The sequence below is a fragment of the Coloeus monedula genome, assembly GCF_965178545.1.
Source record: "Coloeus monedula genome assembly, chromosome: 11".
NCBI lineage: Eukaryota > Metazoa > Chordata > Aves > Passeriformes > Corvidae > Coloeus > Coloeus monedula.
Genome location: NC_138791.1, coordinates 11,709,112 through 11,722,121, shown reverse-complemented (window position 1 = coordinate 11,722,121; position 13,010 = coordinate 11,709,112). Strand labels below are relative to the sequence as shown.

At 66.7% G+C, this 13,010-nt stretch overlaps 4 protein-coding genes across 5 annotated transcripts; 1 reads left to right on the top strand and 3 right to left on the bottom strand.

Moving 5' to 3' along the window:
* Nucleotides 1-443: 443 nt before the first annotated feature.
* On the bottom strand, nt 444-4,759 carry IL17RC (interleukin 17 receptor C; the record flags this gene model as incomplete). Its single annotated transcript, XM_082288790.1, has 17 exons — nt 4,639-4,759; nt 4,544-4,565; nt 4,086-4,459; nt 3,792-3,903; nt 3,681-3,725; nt 3,383-3,522; nt 3,128-3,187; nt 2,935-2,989; nt 2,652-2,836; nt 2,512-2,562; nt 2,383-2,428; nt 2,162-2,274; nt 1,986-2,054; nt 1,856-1,913; nt 1,628-1,723; nt 1,514-1,552; nt 444-1,051 (listed from the first exon to the last, which is right to left on the bottom strand). The coding sequence occupies exons 1-17, from the start codon at nt 4,726-4,728 to the stop codon at nt 444-446; spliced, it is 2,163 nt and encodes a 720-aa protein (XP_082144916.1). The 5' UTR covers nt 4,729-4,759.
* Nucleotides 4,760-5,684: 925 nt separating this feature from the next.
* IL17RE (interleukin 17 receptor E) lies at nt 5,685-9,807 on the bottom strand (the record flags this gene model as incomplete). The annotated part of the gene is made up of 15 exons (XM_082288789.1): nt 5,685-6,292; nt 6,480-6,581; nt 6,657-6,708; nt 6,785-6,853; nt 6,925-7,073; nt 7,191-7,236; nt 7,340-7,387; nt 7,541-7,728; nt 7,810-7,876; nt 7,976-8,044; nt 8,125-8,264; nt 8,336-8,459; nt 8,536-8,642; nt 8,740-8,895; nt 9,429-9,807. The coding sequence occupies 15 exons, from the start codon at nt 9,805-9,807 to the stop codon at nt 5,685-5,687; spliced, it is 2,304 nt and encodes a 767-aa protein (XP_082144915.1).
* On the bottom strand, nt 9,731-10,826 carry JAGN1 (jagunal homolog 1). The gene is made up of 3 exons (XM_082288699.1): nt 10,767-10,826; nt 10,490-10,587; nt 9,731-10,410 (listed from the first exon to the last, which is right to left on the bottom strand). Exons 2-3 carry the CDS (start codon nt 10,576-10,578, stop codon nt 9,948-9,950), a joined length of 552 nt encoding a protein of 183 aa, XP_082144825.1. The 5' UTR covers nt 10,579-10,587; nt 10,767-10,826; the 3' UTR covers nt 9,731-9,947.
* A 22-nt stretch (nt 10,827-10,848) lies between these two features.
* Nucleotides 10,849-12,774, top strand: RPUSD3 (RNA pseudouridine synthase D3). Of its 2 annotated transcripts, none has more exons than XM_082288698.1 (9): nt 10,849-10,942; nt 11,311-11,378; nt 11,455-11,499; nt 11,584-11,680; nt 11,800-11,877; nt 11,946-12,030; nt 12,100-12,226; nt 12,309-12,445; nt 12,527-12,774. In XM_082288698.1, exons 1-9 carry the CDS (start codon nt 10,869-10,871, stop codon nt 12,695-12,697), a joined length of 882 nt encoding a protein of 293 aa, XP_082144824.1. In that variant the 5' UTR covers nt 10,849-10,868; the 3' UTR covers nt 12,698-12,774. The 2 variants fall into 2 exon arrangements, with proteins under 2 accessions (XP_082144824.1, XP_082144823.1); XM_082288697.1 differs by having other exon boundaries at nt 11,770-11,877.
* Nucleotides 12,775-13,010: the final 236 nt, after the last annotated feature.

The window sequence follows — 13,010 nt, the reverse complement described above, 5'->3', positions numbered from 1 at the left end:
GGGCGGGGCCCTCAAACATTCCCCCCAATCCCCAGCCAAACCAGGCCGGTTGACCTCCCCTCCCATCCAGTCAAACTGGTCCAGTTCCCTCTCACTGTACCCAAATCTGCCCGGTTCCCCCTCATCTCACCCTAAACCGGTCCAATTTCTTCTCACACTTTCCCCCAAACGATCTCAGTTGCCAATCATCCCCCAGTGAGCTAGTCCAGTTCCCCACCACCACCCCGAATTCGTCCAGTTCCCCATTCACCCTCCAACCAACCAAACCCCCTTCCTCTTCACGCCCCAAACAGCCTAGCCCCCTTCCTGTCCCCATCCCCCTATACCTCCCTAACACCCCTCTCCACGTCATCCGAGTCCACCCCATTACCCCTTCCCAGCCCATCCCAGTCCCTGCTGGACTCAGAGCTGGACTCACACTCAGCAAAAGCAATGTCACCCCTTTATTCCCCCACTGCCCGCTGCAGAGCCTCGGCCACCGCTGCCACGTATGGCTCCGGCCACCGGCCCCGCCGCCGAGCTGGGCCTGCCAGTGCCTGCAAGAACCCCTCCATCCCGCTGGGCAGCGCAAAGGCAGGGGCTGCCCGCAGCGCTGGGGGCACCGCCGGCACCAAGGCCTCCAGCCGAGCCACCACATAGCGCCCGTGGGCCGCCGCCAGCCCTGGCATGGCACAGGACAGAGCCGCCGCAAACACCTCGCAGGGTGCCACGGTGGGGACATCATCGGGGCCAGGACTGTGCCGGGGCCCAAGGCTGCTTTCAGCAGCCCCGGACTCTGGCACAACCTTGGCCCCAGTGTCCCACTGGTGTGCAGCAGCCACGGCCGCCGGAGAGAGGAGGAGGATGATGGTGTCGCTGTCACGCAGTGCCCGGTGGTGCTGGGCATGCAGCCAGGGCAGTGGCCCCAAAGTCGCTACCCCGCTGCCACCCCCCGGTGCTGCCACCACTGTGAGCCCCAGTGAGTGCAGAGCTGCCATCAAGGCACAGGCTGCCCGCTCCGCCACCGGCTCTGCTGCGTGCACCAGCAGTGCCCGCCGGCCTTGCAGCGGACCTGAGGGGGGGATCATCAGTGTCTGCATCCCCCTAGGCACCCTACACCCATCCTACGGCGGGAGGCACGCCGGGAAGCACCCACGCTGGGGGAGACCATCCCCTGCCTCTGTCGCCCAAGCTCTGCAGCACCCCCTGTACCCAAGCTAAAGAACTGCCACAATGGGAAGCAGCTGAGACCACCACTGATGTGGGATCCATCCCCTAGTCAGCCCCCAATCCCCTTGCCGAACCCTTTACCCACCCTAAGGGACAGACATGGTGGGAGGCAGATTGCAGCCTGCCTCCCACCCCCCAGAGGGTTCTCACCCTCTTCTGTTTCCCTAGACCCCTACCTACCCTGTTGGGCAGGCAAACATGAAGTAGTCCTGGTGGGGGACCACCCCGCTCTGCCCTCTGACCCCTCTGGGAGAGGCATAGACTGCCCACTCCCACCGAAGTCCCAGGCTCAGCCCACACTCACCCTTAGAGCCATAGCCAGCCCTCAGGGATTTCAGCCATCCTGCGGAGAGGAGAGGCAGTGAGATCCCAGGAGGGGTCCCAGGCTAGACACAGCCCCCAGAAGTGCACCACTCACCTTTCATATCCTCCTTCTTCATCAAGAGCAGCAGTAGGAGACAGGCAGCCCCCAGCAGCACCCCCATCCACACCAGTGCCCAGTGGGTACGCAGGTCTGCAGGGCAGGATCTGCATCCACCGAGGGCCCCTGGCACCCAGCAAGGGTCTCCAGTGGCTCCACAGGAGGATCCCCTCCCTCAGCCCTCCATTATCCCTCCTCTCTCCCACTGTGGCTGTTGACACTCACACTTGTGCAGGGGACAGGCCCAGAGCGCAACACCAGTGCTGTTCTCAGGGTGCCACAGCTGCGGGGGACACAAGGACATGTCAGACACGGTCCAGTCCCTATCCACTGCCCACTGGCTGCTCACACTGACCTGCTGGCACTGCCCCATTGCCACGTCCTGCTGCAGATCCTGCTCCAGCAGCCCAGGGTGCCCTGCTCCCTGCAACAACACGCAGGTCAGACAGTGGTGCCACCACTGCCAGACACAGGGGTCCCTGTGCCACCAGTGCCACTGATGCCAGGACATGGGGGTCCCTTCCCCTTTACCGTGCTGGTGAAGCTGGCAAGGGGTGTGCAGGCACCCCGCTCCACAGCACACAGTGAGGCATTCCCCCCGTGTTCCAGCAGCAGGAGGTCATCGGGGCGGCCGGGCAGCGCTCCTGGGAATGTGCCAGGGGGCTGGGGAGGTGGCGAGGGGAGGCCAAGGAGGGCTCCCTGCCAGCTGGACCCACAGGCTGCCCCTACCCTCCCACCCCAGCAGTACTCACGGTCCCGCAGGCACTGGGTCAGCCGGACCTGCCCACCGCTCCACACCTGCCCCAGAGAGTGGATTAACAGTGCCTGGGGGTGATGTGGGGCTGCCCATGGGACAGCTGTGGGGCAGAGTGGTGTCCTACCTGCACGCAGAGGTTGGGGTGTGGCCACAGCCCTCCAAACTCCTGGGGTCCCTGTGAGTGGAAGGGATGCTCCATAACTGTCACCACCATCCTTCACAAAGATCGCAGTGCCCCACAGAGCCCCACTGAGCCCCACTCACCTGCCCCCTGGCAGGCTGCTGCAGGCCAGGGAGGGGTTGGCAGGGCCCAGAGGGCACCGGCTGCCAGCAGGGCACCAGCTCAGCCAGGAGGTCACAGGGGGCTGAGAGGGAGCAGGTGAGCACCTGCCCCTCAATGTGCAGGACCAGCTGGCTCTGTGCCCACAGTCGCTCCCAGGCCTCAGCATCTGCAGAGGCACCAGGAGTGGGGTGTCACCCCATGTGGTGTCCCCTTAGGTCCCCCTGTGTCCCAGCCCCCTACAGCCCAGTCTCAGAGTGAAGGTACCATGAGAAAAGGGGCACATGGTGGCCCGCAGTGGGTCCTGGGTTTCTGGCCAGACCTGGGAGTGAGGAGAGAGACAAGAAAAGTATCCATGCTGTGGCTGGCTCCCTTGGGACATCAGAGGGAGATACATAGAGATTGGAGTCCCTCTTTAGTGGCATCCTGCCACCCCTCCAGTGCCCAGTTGGATGCCCACCTGCAGGCAGAGGCAGGGCAGCACCTCATCGGCGGGCAGGACATAGCTCATGGGACTGCTCTGCTACCAGCAACCAGATGTGGGTCACCCCGTGGCAAATCGCCACCAGCAGCGTCACCCAGGGGGATCCGCTCCCAGGGGACCCTCTCCCAGCACACCGCCTATAACACAGACACGGCTTCTCGGGAAGCGGGAGGGGGGCAGCAACCAGAAAACAGACAGGGTGGGGGTTCAGGGAACAGGGTCCATACTCACCGCGGTCACTGCACGCCCTGGCCCACTGGTGCCATGGCTATTGTTGTGGTAGAGCCGGAGCGTGTAGCTGTGCCCCGCTGCAGCCCCCTGCACCTCCACCACCACCTCCTTCTGCCCCGGGGAGACCCACAGCCTGGGCACTGTATAAGAGGCAGTTCAGGCCACCCAGCTGCTGACACTGCCTGCCCAGCACCACGGCACAGGGCACGGCACCCCCAGGGTCACTCTCACCCCAGGTATCCACTGCCCAGCTCTCCCCGGGGGATGCAAACTAAGGCGGGGTGACACCAGCACCTACCTTGACACTGGGGGACAGCAGCCTGTGCTGCGGGCCACGAACAGTCTGTGGGGACAGGGAATCAGTGGGCAGGGGGGCTGGGGCCACTGCAGGGGATCTGCTGGGGCTCACCTGGCACCCGCTGCTGCTGGCTCAGCCTCTGCCGGCCCCGTGAGTTCGTGTATGCCGTGACGTGGAGTACAGAGCCCAGCGGTGCCTCGAAGCACCGGAAGATCACCCAACCCTGGGCAGGAAAACCACCACCCCACTGCGGTGAGGCACCGGCACCACCAGCACCCACCTCCCTGAGGCACGGGAACAGGACCACCGTGCCACAGGGATGCGCTGGTGCCAGTGCCCACATCCCCGGTGCCCAGGGACTGACAGTGCTGGGACACCCATCCCCAGTGCCCCGCATCTACATACCACGGTTCGGCCACGCAGCGTAGGGCCCAAGGGTGCCCAAACCTCCACGGCCACACAGCGGGATGAGGCGTACGCGTGCCCAGAGAGCAGCAGCAGCCCAGTGACATTGGGCTGGGATGAGGTGGCTCCAGTCGCTGGTGGCCGCTGTCCCCCATCACCGCTATCCTCTGTCCCAGGGGTGCCTGGCAGCACGGAGCGGCGGGGCTCGGTGGCGGTGCTGGCGGCAGGTGGCAAGGCCAGGCGCACGCGTGCCTCCAGGCAGGGCACACAGGCCGTGGGCTCGGTGCAGCGCAGTGCCGGCTCCAGCCGCAGACGAGCCGGGGCCAGCCCGTGCCTGGGCCCCGGCGGCTCTGTCCCGCACAGCACATCGGTGTCTGGGGGGACAGAGAGGGCGGCATGGGGGTGGGGTGCCCATGTCCTGGGTGGGGCGGGGGCCATGGCATGGTGATGGCACTTACCCAAGAGGCGGCAGGTGAGGCCCTGGGGGAGGCAGGGGTGAGGCCGGTGGTGGTGCCAGGTGCCTGACGCCTGCGTGCTGGTGACACCAACTCACCTGGGAGCAGGCCAGGGTATCGCGGGGGTCCCCACGGCCACCCGCCGACCCCACCACCAGCACCAGCAGAAGCTGTCCCAGTGCGTGCATGGTGGGGCCGGGGCCTTGGGGTGCCCCGGCCCCACGCCGGCTACTCCCCAACAGCCCCTCTCCTGGCTCCACGGGCCCCGCCGCCGCCGACGGCTCCCGCTTCCTGCTCTGATCCCGGACACCCGGGTCCTTGCGTGGCGTCAGCAACCGCCCTGGGGTGGGGCCTCCTGCTCCCGCACCGACCACGGAGGGCTCCGTGCCCCGCCACCCCTGGGAGGGCTTGGGGCCCCACAGGGACGATTTGGCTCCATAGCACGGGAACGGTGCCAGGCTGGCCCCAGGCAGCCACAGCGGCTGTGGGACACGGTGTGGCAGCCGTGCCGGTACAGGCTGTGCCCAGCCGGGTGCGTCCTCTTGCCCCTCCGTGCAGCAGAGGAGCACTGGGCAGCCCTCAACCCTCCAAGGCACCAACAAATCCCCCGTGGTACACCAGAGAGACAACAGGGCAGGGTAAAATGACACCTTTATTGCTCCCACCCCAGACCAAGTCCTGCTGGCAATGTCGAGGCAAAGAGCAGGGCCGGGCTGTGCCCAGCACCAGCCCTCTAGCCACCTGTGCCTGGGCAGGGCAGGGAGCCTCCCCATCTCTCAGCTTCTTCCTGCACCACCCCAACGGCTCGCTTGGCTGTGGCGTCCAAAGGGGCTTCTACGGGCTCTCCTCTAGAGCAGGTCCCTGTATGGGAATAAAGCTGCCCCTGCTCGGGACAGCATCTCCACTCCTGGCCACAGATGACCATCTGGATGCTCAGTCCAGCCCCTGCAGCACACTCCATGACTGAGGCCAGTCCTGCTTGGACCCCCGCGGCCCCTTCCCGGGGCACCCTTGGGTACCCCTCCTGCCGCCGCAGTGGGCACACGCTCACCTGAGCCTTGCCTCTTCCTGGCAGAGCCCCTGCCCTCACCGGGGGCTGTGCCCAGCCCTGCAGCCATGCCCAGCTCAGGCCCAGCCCGGGTACTCAGGTGCCAGCAGCTGCCCCGGGGGGCCGGTGCAGGGGACTACCCTCCCCAGCCCCCACCTCCAGCAGCCGATGCAGAAGCCCCCCCGCCCTGCCCCGCCGGCAGCGGCGAGGGGCTGGGGGGCTGCCCCGCAGGGCACCCAGCAGACCGGGCAGCTGTCGGGGCAGGCGGTAGGTGGGCAGGGGCCGGAGGGGTCGGGGGACATCGCGGGGGCTGCAGAGCCGGCTGAAGTATGCCAGGACCCACCCGCCGCCGCCGCCCACCGCCCCCAGCTCCCCATGCAGGCAGGCCATGGCTGCCCCAAAGATGTCATGGGCATCCCCGGGCATCCTGTCGGCCATCCCGACCTGCCACCGATGAAAGAGCCGGGCACTGCCCCGGCTCCAGAGGAGGAGGACAGTGCCACGCTGGCGGCCCACGTGCCCCCGCTGGGCGTAGAGCCAGGGCAGGGCGCCCGCCTGTCCCAAGCCACCCGCTTCCCACAGGTCCAGGCGCACGTCGCAGCCCAGCCCTGCGCGCAGCCGCTCGGCCAGGGCACACACCAGCCCCAGGTGCTCCTCTGAGTCTGGTGAGTACAGCAGCAGCACGGGGCGCCCGCCAGGGACACCTGCAGGATGGAGGGGACAGCAGGGACAGCTCAGCTCCGTGTCCTACGGGCATCGCCTGCGGACATCCTGGCATTCAACAGCATCCACCATCCACCACCCTGGGACCCGTGCAGCCCAGGAACTGGCACCCCCTGGCACTCCAGCCCCTCTTGCCATCCCTCCTGCAGCCCCCCAGGTGCTCCTCACCATCATCTGGCCTCCAGGCACCACGGCAGTTGAGGAGCAGCACAGTCACCACTAGTCCCAGTGCCAGCACCAGCCCCAGCAGCCCAAAGTGCCTGTGGGAGACTGGGAGAGGGGCAGTAAATGGGGTGTCTGCCCATTTCCACTGCCCCCTGAGTCCTCTCCAGGACCCCCTCTCACCGTCGGGACAGAGCAGCTGCTTCCGAGCAAAATGCACGTCTGAGCGCCATACCTGGGGAAGGGCTGGGTAAGAGTGGGACCATGTTGGGTCCCCCATAGCACAGACACCAGCTCAGGGGTCACCTTACCAGCACACAGCTGCCCAGGACCCGCACCGGCAGCAGCAGCGCCAGCTCCCCTGGAGCAGAGCCCTCTGGCTGCAAAGCACAAGGGCAGCGTCAGTGCGGGTGTGTCCCCACCATGTCCCTCCCAGCCCCGCACCACTCACCTGTGTGATAGTGTAGAGTGGGGCCTCGGGTTCACACTGCCCACCCCGGCGCTGGCACAGGGCTGCGCTGAAGGCTGCAGGGATGCGGGAGGTGAGGCGCAGGCGCAGCTGGAGCCCCAAGACACTCACTGAGACATTCCAGGCAGTCTCTGCAGCCACCAGAGAGAGAGAGGAGGTTGCAAGATGCCAAATAGGGTAAGTGGTGCAAGGGACCCCAGGGCAGGCCTATGCTTAGCCCAGGGCTGCCTTCTGCCCCTAGGGCTCACCTGGCTGGTGGGGACACTCCACGTGGCTGATGTTCTTGTAGGAGAACTGAGGGGAGGTGGGATCAACAAAGGACAGGGTGAGCTGCCCTCACCAACCACAGCCCCCCAGCCCCTTCTGAGGTGGTGCTCACCCACCCACAGGAGCTTACTCGGAAGCAGAGCTGGGGGTGCACATCCACCTTGTCCAGTATGTACACCTGGAACAAATGGAGTGTGTCACTCTGACCCACATAGCCCACAGGCACCCCAGTGCTCACCCATTGCCCTAGAGAGACCCTGAGATCCAGTGGATGCCCCATCTGGTGGCAAGGTCCCACATCCTGTGACACCTCAAGATCGGGAGCCCTCACCTGCTCATCCTCACTGGCTGTAGAATTGGGGATGTCGTGACAGGGTGCAGCCTCATCTGCTGCCTCCCTCCAGCAGAGGGTGGCCCGTGGGCGCAGGGGGCAGCTGGCACTCAGCACCATCACCATCTGGTCCTTGCTGCTGGTGCTGTAGTCGTGGAAGCGCACCGAGGACCACAGCTCGGGACCATCTGTGGGGCACCGCATCAGTGGGGTAGGGAGACACCGAGAAACAACCCTGGAACTCGGCTCCCTTCCCCCCAGGCACTCACAGGCATCTGGCCGGTCATGGAAGGGGCAGTGTTTGCTCCGTGGGCTGTCGTGGTGGGAGTAGGAGGCCTGGGGCAGCAGAGCAGGATGGTCAGGGCAGGATATGCCCCCACCCCTCCTGTGAGGGCAGACAATGAGGCTCTGGTGGCTTCAGGGTGGGCAACCCACCTCAATGCATAGGCAGGGCACCAGGAACTCATACGGCAGTGAGATGTGGTGGCCTCCTGGCACCAGCACCTGCAACATGGAGGGAGCATCAGCTGGCAGGGAGTGTGTCCCCCAGTCTGGGATGAGGCTGTCAGGGGCAGAGCCGTTACCTGCTGGTGGAAGGGCCGGGGCAGCTCCTCACACTCCAGGGCCAGCTGGTGGCACAGCCGCACCATGAGGGCAGGACCCTCGGGCACCCACACCTCAATGGCCCGCACCTCAGGGACCCACGCATGGGTAAAGACAGGCCCTACAGAGCAAGCAGGGGGTCAGCTGGCACCGGTGTCCCACCAGGACACCTCCCAAGCCCTTCAGTCTCACCGGGTGGCTCAGCGGTGACCAGATGGCTGCAGCTTAGGGCCAAGCCCCGGTCTGGGATGGTGCGGAGGGAGACAAGGACTTGCCGCCCGCTCTCTGCCGGGAAGCAATCGAACTGCACCTGCCACTGCGGGTAGCAGGGGGTCAGTGGGGGTATCCCAGGCCTTGGTGATCCCCGGCTCCACCGCCCACCCGAGACTCACCGCTGAGCTGCCCAACGCCCGGCGTCGCTGCCAAACCTGCAGCCAGCCAGCCCGGCTGGAGCCCAGCTCCAGGAAGGTGAGCTGCAGTCCCCGGACACCGCCGAGCTCTGCGAGAAACCGGCGTGGGGTTCTGATACGGGTGAGGGGACGGGGTGTGTCCCCCGCCGCCGCGGGGATGCCCGGCCCCGCCACCCCCGCCCGTACCTGAGGTGGGGAGGGCCAGGCGCACCCGCAGGCAGGGCTGGCAGGGCTGCGCGGGCAGGCACAGCCGGGCACGGCTCAGCGACAGGGCGGGCGGCTCCAGCGGCGGCCCAGGGCGGGACGGGCGGCGGCAGCGGAGGCGGCTCAGCGTCCTGTCGGCTGCAGGGGGAGAGCAGAAGGGCGGCGGCCGTGCGCCGGTGGTCCCGCAGGCAGCAGGAGCCCTGGGGACTGGGAGTGCTTGGAAGGGAGAGAGCCCCGGGGAGTCCCGGGGAGGTGTACTCGGAAGGGAGGTGCCCCGGGGATTCAAAGTCCTGGCAAACCGAGAACCTCGATGATTCGGAGTCGTCGGAAGCGGGAATCCCTGGGGACCGCGAGTCCTCGGAAACGGGGACCCCCGGGGATCCGGAGTCTTTGGAAGTGGGGAGCCCCGCGGGCCAGGAAGTCTCGGGGATCGGGAGTCCTCGGAAGCGGGGAGCTCAGTGCCCCGGAAACCGGGAGAGCCCCCCCGCCCCACCCCATCCTCCAGGACCCAGTAGCCGCGGACGGGGAAAGCCCCACCATCCCGCCGCACCCTGGAGCTGGTACCGCCGGGCAGGAGCAGCCCCGCGCTGATAGCCCTGCCCCGCCGCTACTCACCGGTGGCCCGGCACTCCTGCAAGCAAAGAGACGGGGGTGAGCGCGCCGCCGCCCACCTCCCATCGTCCCCCGCCACCTCCTTTCCCCGGCGCTCACGAAGTTGGCGGAGACCCGGAGGCGGGTCACGACGGCCCCGGTCCCGGTCGGTGGCAGCAGCAACAGCAGCGCGGCGACAGCGGCGAGCAGCACCGGGCGCCCCATGGCCGAGCGCCGCCGCTCCCCGCCCCGCCCCGGGCCGGCCCCGCCGCATTCCTCCACCGGCACGTGCGGCCCCGCCGCCCCCCCCACCCCGCTGCCAAGCGGCGCTTCCTGCGGCGCAGACACGCGTGGGAGCGCGGACGGTGCTTTATTTCCATAGAGCAACACGCGGAGGAAGGGGCACGCACCCCAGGGAACCTCCACGGCCCCCGCCCTCGGGGGTCTCCCCCCTTGCATGCGAGCCCATGGCCGTGGTGTGGCTCAGACACCCACCCTGTGGTCCCCGAGGATTCCCCACCCACCGGAGCTGCGCCAGCGCCGCCCCACAGGACTGAACTGCAGAGCTTCAGCACCTCACGGAGCCCACCTATCCCCACTCATTTTTTCTTCTTCTCCTGCGTGCTAGTGAACCAGGAGTCCAGCAGCTTCTTACTGTAGTAGAGTTGCCAGCCATGCACCTGCGCAGCCACCACCACCACCAGGTACATGACAGAGACGGCCGAGAAGCCGAAGATGAAGCGGTAAGCTTTGCCGTGGCGGTACAGCTGCTGCGCCATGGGGAACATTTCCATGGCTCCGTAGATGAGGGGAGCCATGGAGAAGAGGCCGGTGCTGATCATGGAGAGTACCAGGTAGCTGATATTGTTGCGGGGGAAGGACAGGAGGCCCAGGAGGGAGGGCAGAATGCTGAGCAGGTAGGGATACTCCCACTGGTAGGGCATGGCCACCTGGTCGTGGGGCAGCAGCTTGAGGTGCCCCACGACCATCTGGGCCAGGAGCAGCAGCCAGATGACCACATGCGTGTAGATCAGCTTCTTGATCTCCGACTTGAGGGTCACGCTGGGGAGAGAGTGTGGGGCCGTCAGGGCCTGCTGAGGTCGCGTGTCCCCCCCGGCGTCCCGGGGAAGGGGACACCTACCTCATCTGGTAGTGCGAGGCCACGCGCTCCCGGTGCTGGAAGTCGCTGCCATCGGTGCCGGCGGCGCGGGGACCCCCGCGGGAGGCCATGGTGCTGTCCTGGGGAGGCACAGTGTCAGGCGGGGCCGCCCTCCCTGCCCGCCCCCCCAGCGCAGCCCCGGCACCAGCCCAGCCCCGGCACCAGCCCCCCGGGCCTCCCTCCCCGTGACTACCCGGCCCTCCGGGACATCCCTGCGGTGTCTCGTCCCCCCCGCCCGCCGCTCCCCGCCGTGCCGCACCTGCGGGCGGGACCCTCTGCCCGCGCTTCCGCTGCTCTATGGCCGCGGCCGCCGGCTCCGGATGCCGGGGGGGTCGCTCGGCGCAGGCGCGGCGGTGCCGCCATGGCGGGGACCGGGAGCGCCGCCGCCGCCGCGCGCGGGCTGGCGCGCGTGGGAGCGGGAGCGCGCGCCGCGGGGTCAGCGGGGCCCGGAGCCGCGCGGGGGGGGAGCCCGTACACGGGGTGCGTGTGTACACGGGGTGCGTGTGTACACGGGGTGCACGCCCACGGGTGTGCTGGCACCTGGAGATGCGCACGCGCGGGTACAGAGGGGTTATGAGGTTGGGGTTATGGGGGGGTTTTGGGATTGGGGACACACCTATGGGGTTTCAGATGTGTGAGCGCAGAGGGGCTGGAGAAGCATGAGGGTGCGGGGACACGCGTGGAAAGGAGGGCGGATAATGGTGGGTGAGGTTTATGGACACGCTGAGTGGGATGCAGGGTACTGAGGGAAGTGGCTGAGGGAAGTCCCACCCGTGTCCCTCTGCCCACTCCATCCCCTGCAGGTGGAGGCGGCTGCTGGGCCCCAAGGAGACACTGAGGTTGTTGGAGGGCTCCGTGGTGCACCGGGAAGGTACCTGCGACAGGAGAGGATGGGGGCAGGGGAGACAGTGAGGGCGGTATATCCTGACCAAACTTCCCCTCACCAGGAGCTGTGCTGGCACTGAACAAGCCCCCAGGCCTCCCCATCCTGGGTGAGTACGGGACAGGAATGGGGGGTCTGCGGGAGTACCTATGTGGGGGGCTCAGCGGGTGCTGACCCACCAACATCTTGCCAGGGCGCCCTGGGGACCTGAGCCTGGATGCACTGCTGCCAGCACTGAGACAACGCCTGGGCCTCGCTGCTGAGCTCCACGTAGTGAAGGCTCCTGCCAGGTATGGTAGGAGGTTCCAGGCTGGAGGTCCTGGGGTGGAGCAGGGGCTGCCTTTCCTCCTCCAAGGCTCAGAGCAGCCGTGTCCCACAGGGTGTATTCTGGCCTTGTCCTCCTGTCCAGCTGCTACCACACCACTAAGAAGCTCCAGCAGTTCTTCACCAATGCTCGCTTGAGAGGCCAGTACCCTGCCACGTATCGGTGAGTCCTTGGGACCCTGCCATGCTGGCATGGGGGTCCTGTCCCCTTCTCACCACCTTACCCTGCAGTGCCATCACCGTGGGAATCCCAGCAGAGGTGGAGGGTGAGATCCGCACTGGGCTGTGCTGGCAGCAGCACGGGGACAGAGCCATGGTAAGGGGGTGCCATCAGTCTGAGGGTACAGGGGGTACCCCAGGGAGTGCTGAGGGCTGTGTTCTGCAGGTGGTGCCAGTGCCGGCCCCAGGACGCCACAGTCTGGCCAGGAAGGATGTGAAGAGCACCCTGACGCGCTACCGGGTGCTGGGCACTGTGGGGGGTTGTGCTCTCCTCCAGCTCCAGCCTAGGACGGGTGAGCTGTCCCCCAACACCTCCACCACCCCAGCCATGCTTCCTGACCCCTGCAATCTCTCCTTCCCCCTGTTCCTTCCCAGCCTTCCCAGAACAGCTCCAGGTGCACCTGACACTGCTGCTGTGCCCGGCCCTGGGCGACCACAAGCACTCTTCCCGTGTGGGCAGGGTGCTGGGAGTGCCCTTTCTGACCCCTGAGACCGCCCCGACCCACACACAGGTATGTGGTCAGTGTGGATGCTAGGTGGGGCATTCAGCACAGCCCTCAGCACTCCTGCTAAGCTGCCCACCCACATTGCAGGTGCTGGACGAGGAGTTGCTGTCCCGGCTGGGCCTTTCTCCACAGCAGCTCCATCACCTCCCACTCCACATCCACCTGCAGGAGCTGGTGTTACCTGAGGGCCCCCTCTGTGCCCCCCCACCACCCCACTTCCTGCACACTCTGCGCTGCCTGGGGCTGCCTGAGCACTAGGAGCCCTAGTGCTGCAGGGGGACACCCACTCCACCCTTTTGCTCTCTGCCACCCCATTAAAATCCCCCCCGGCTGCCTGGGTAGCTCAGCACTCAGTTCTTTTCTTGGCACAGAGGATACATTTTTCCTGGCTGTGCCTCTGGCATTACTGGGGGCATCAGCCCTGCCACCAGTCTCTGCCTGCCCTGGTTCCAGGTACTAGGATGCAGCAGCATCTTCACCCACCACAGCTTTGTCTGGCGGGGGCAACCACAGGCAGGAGCAAAGGCAGCTTTTCCTGCCTGCCCTCTGCCCTGGCAGCCCCAGTTCCCAC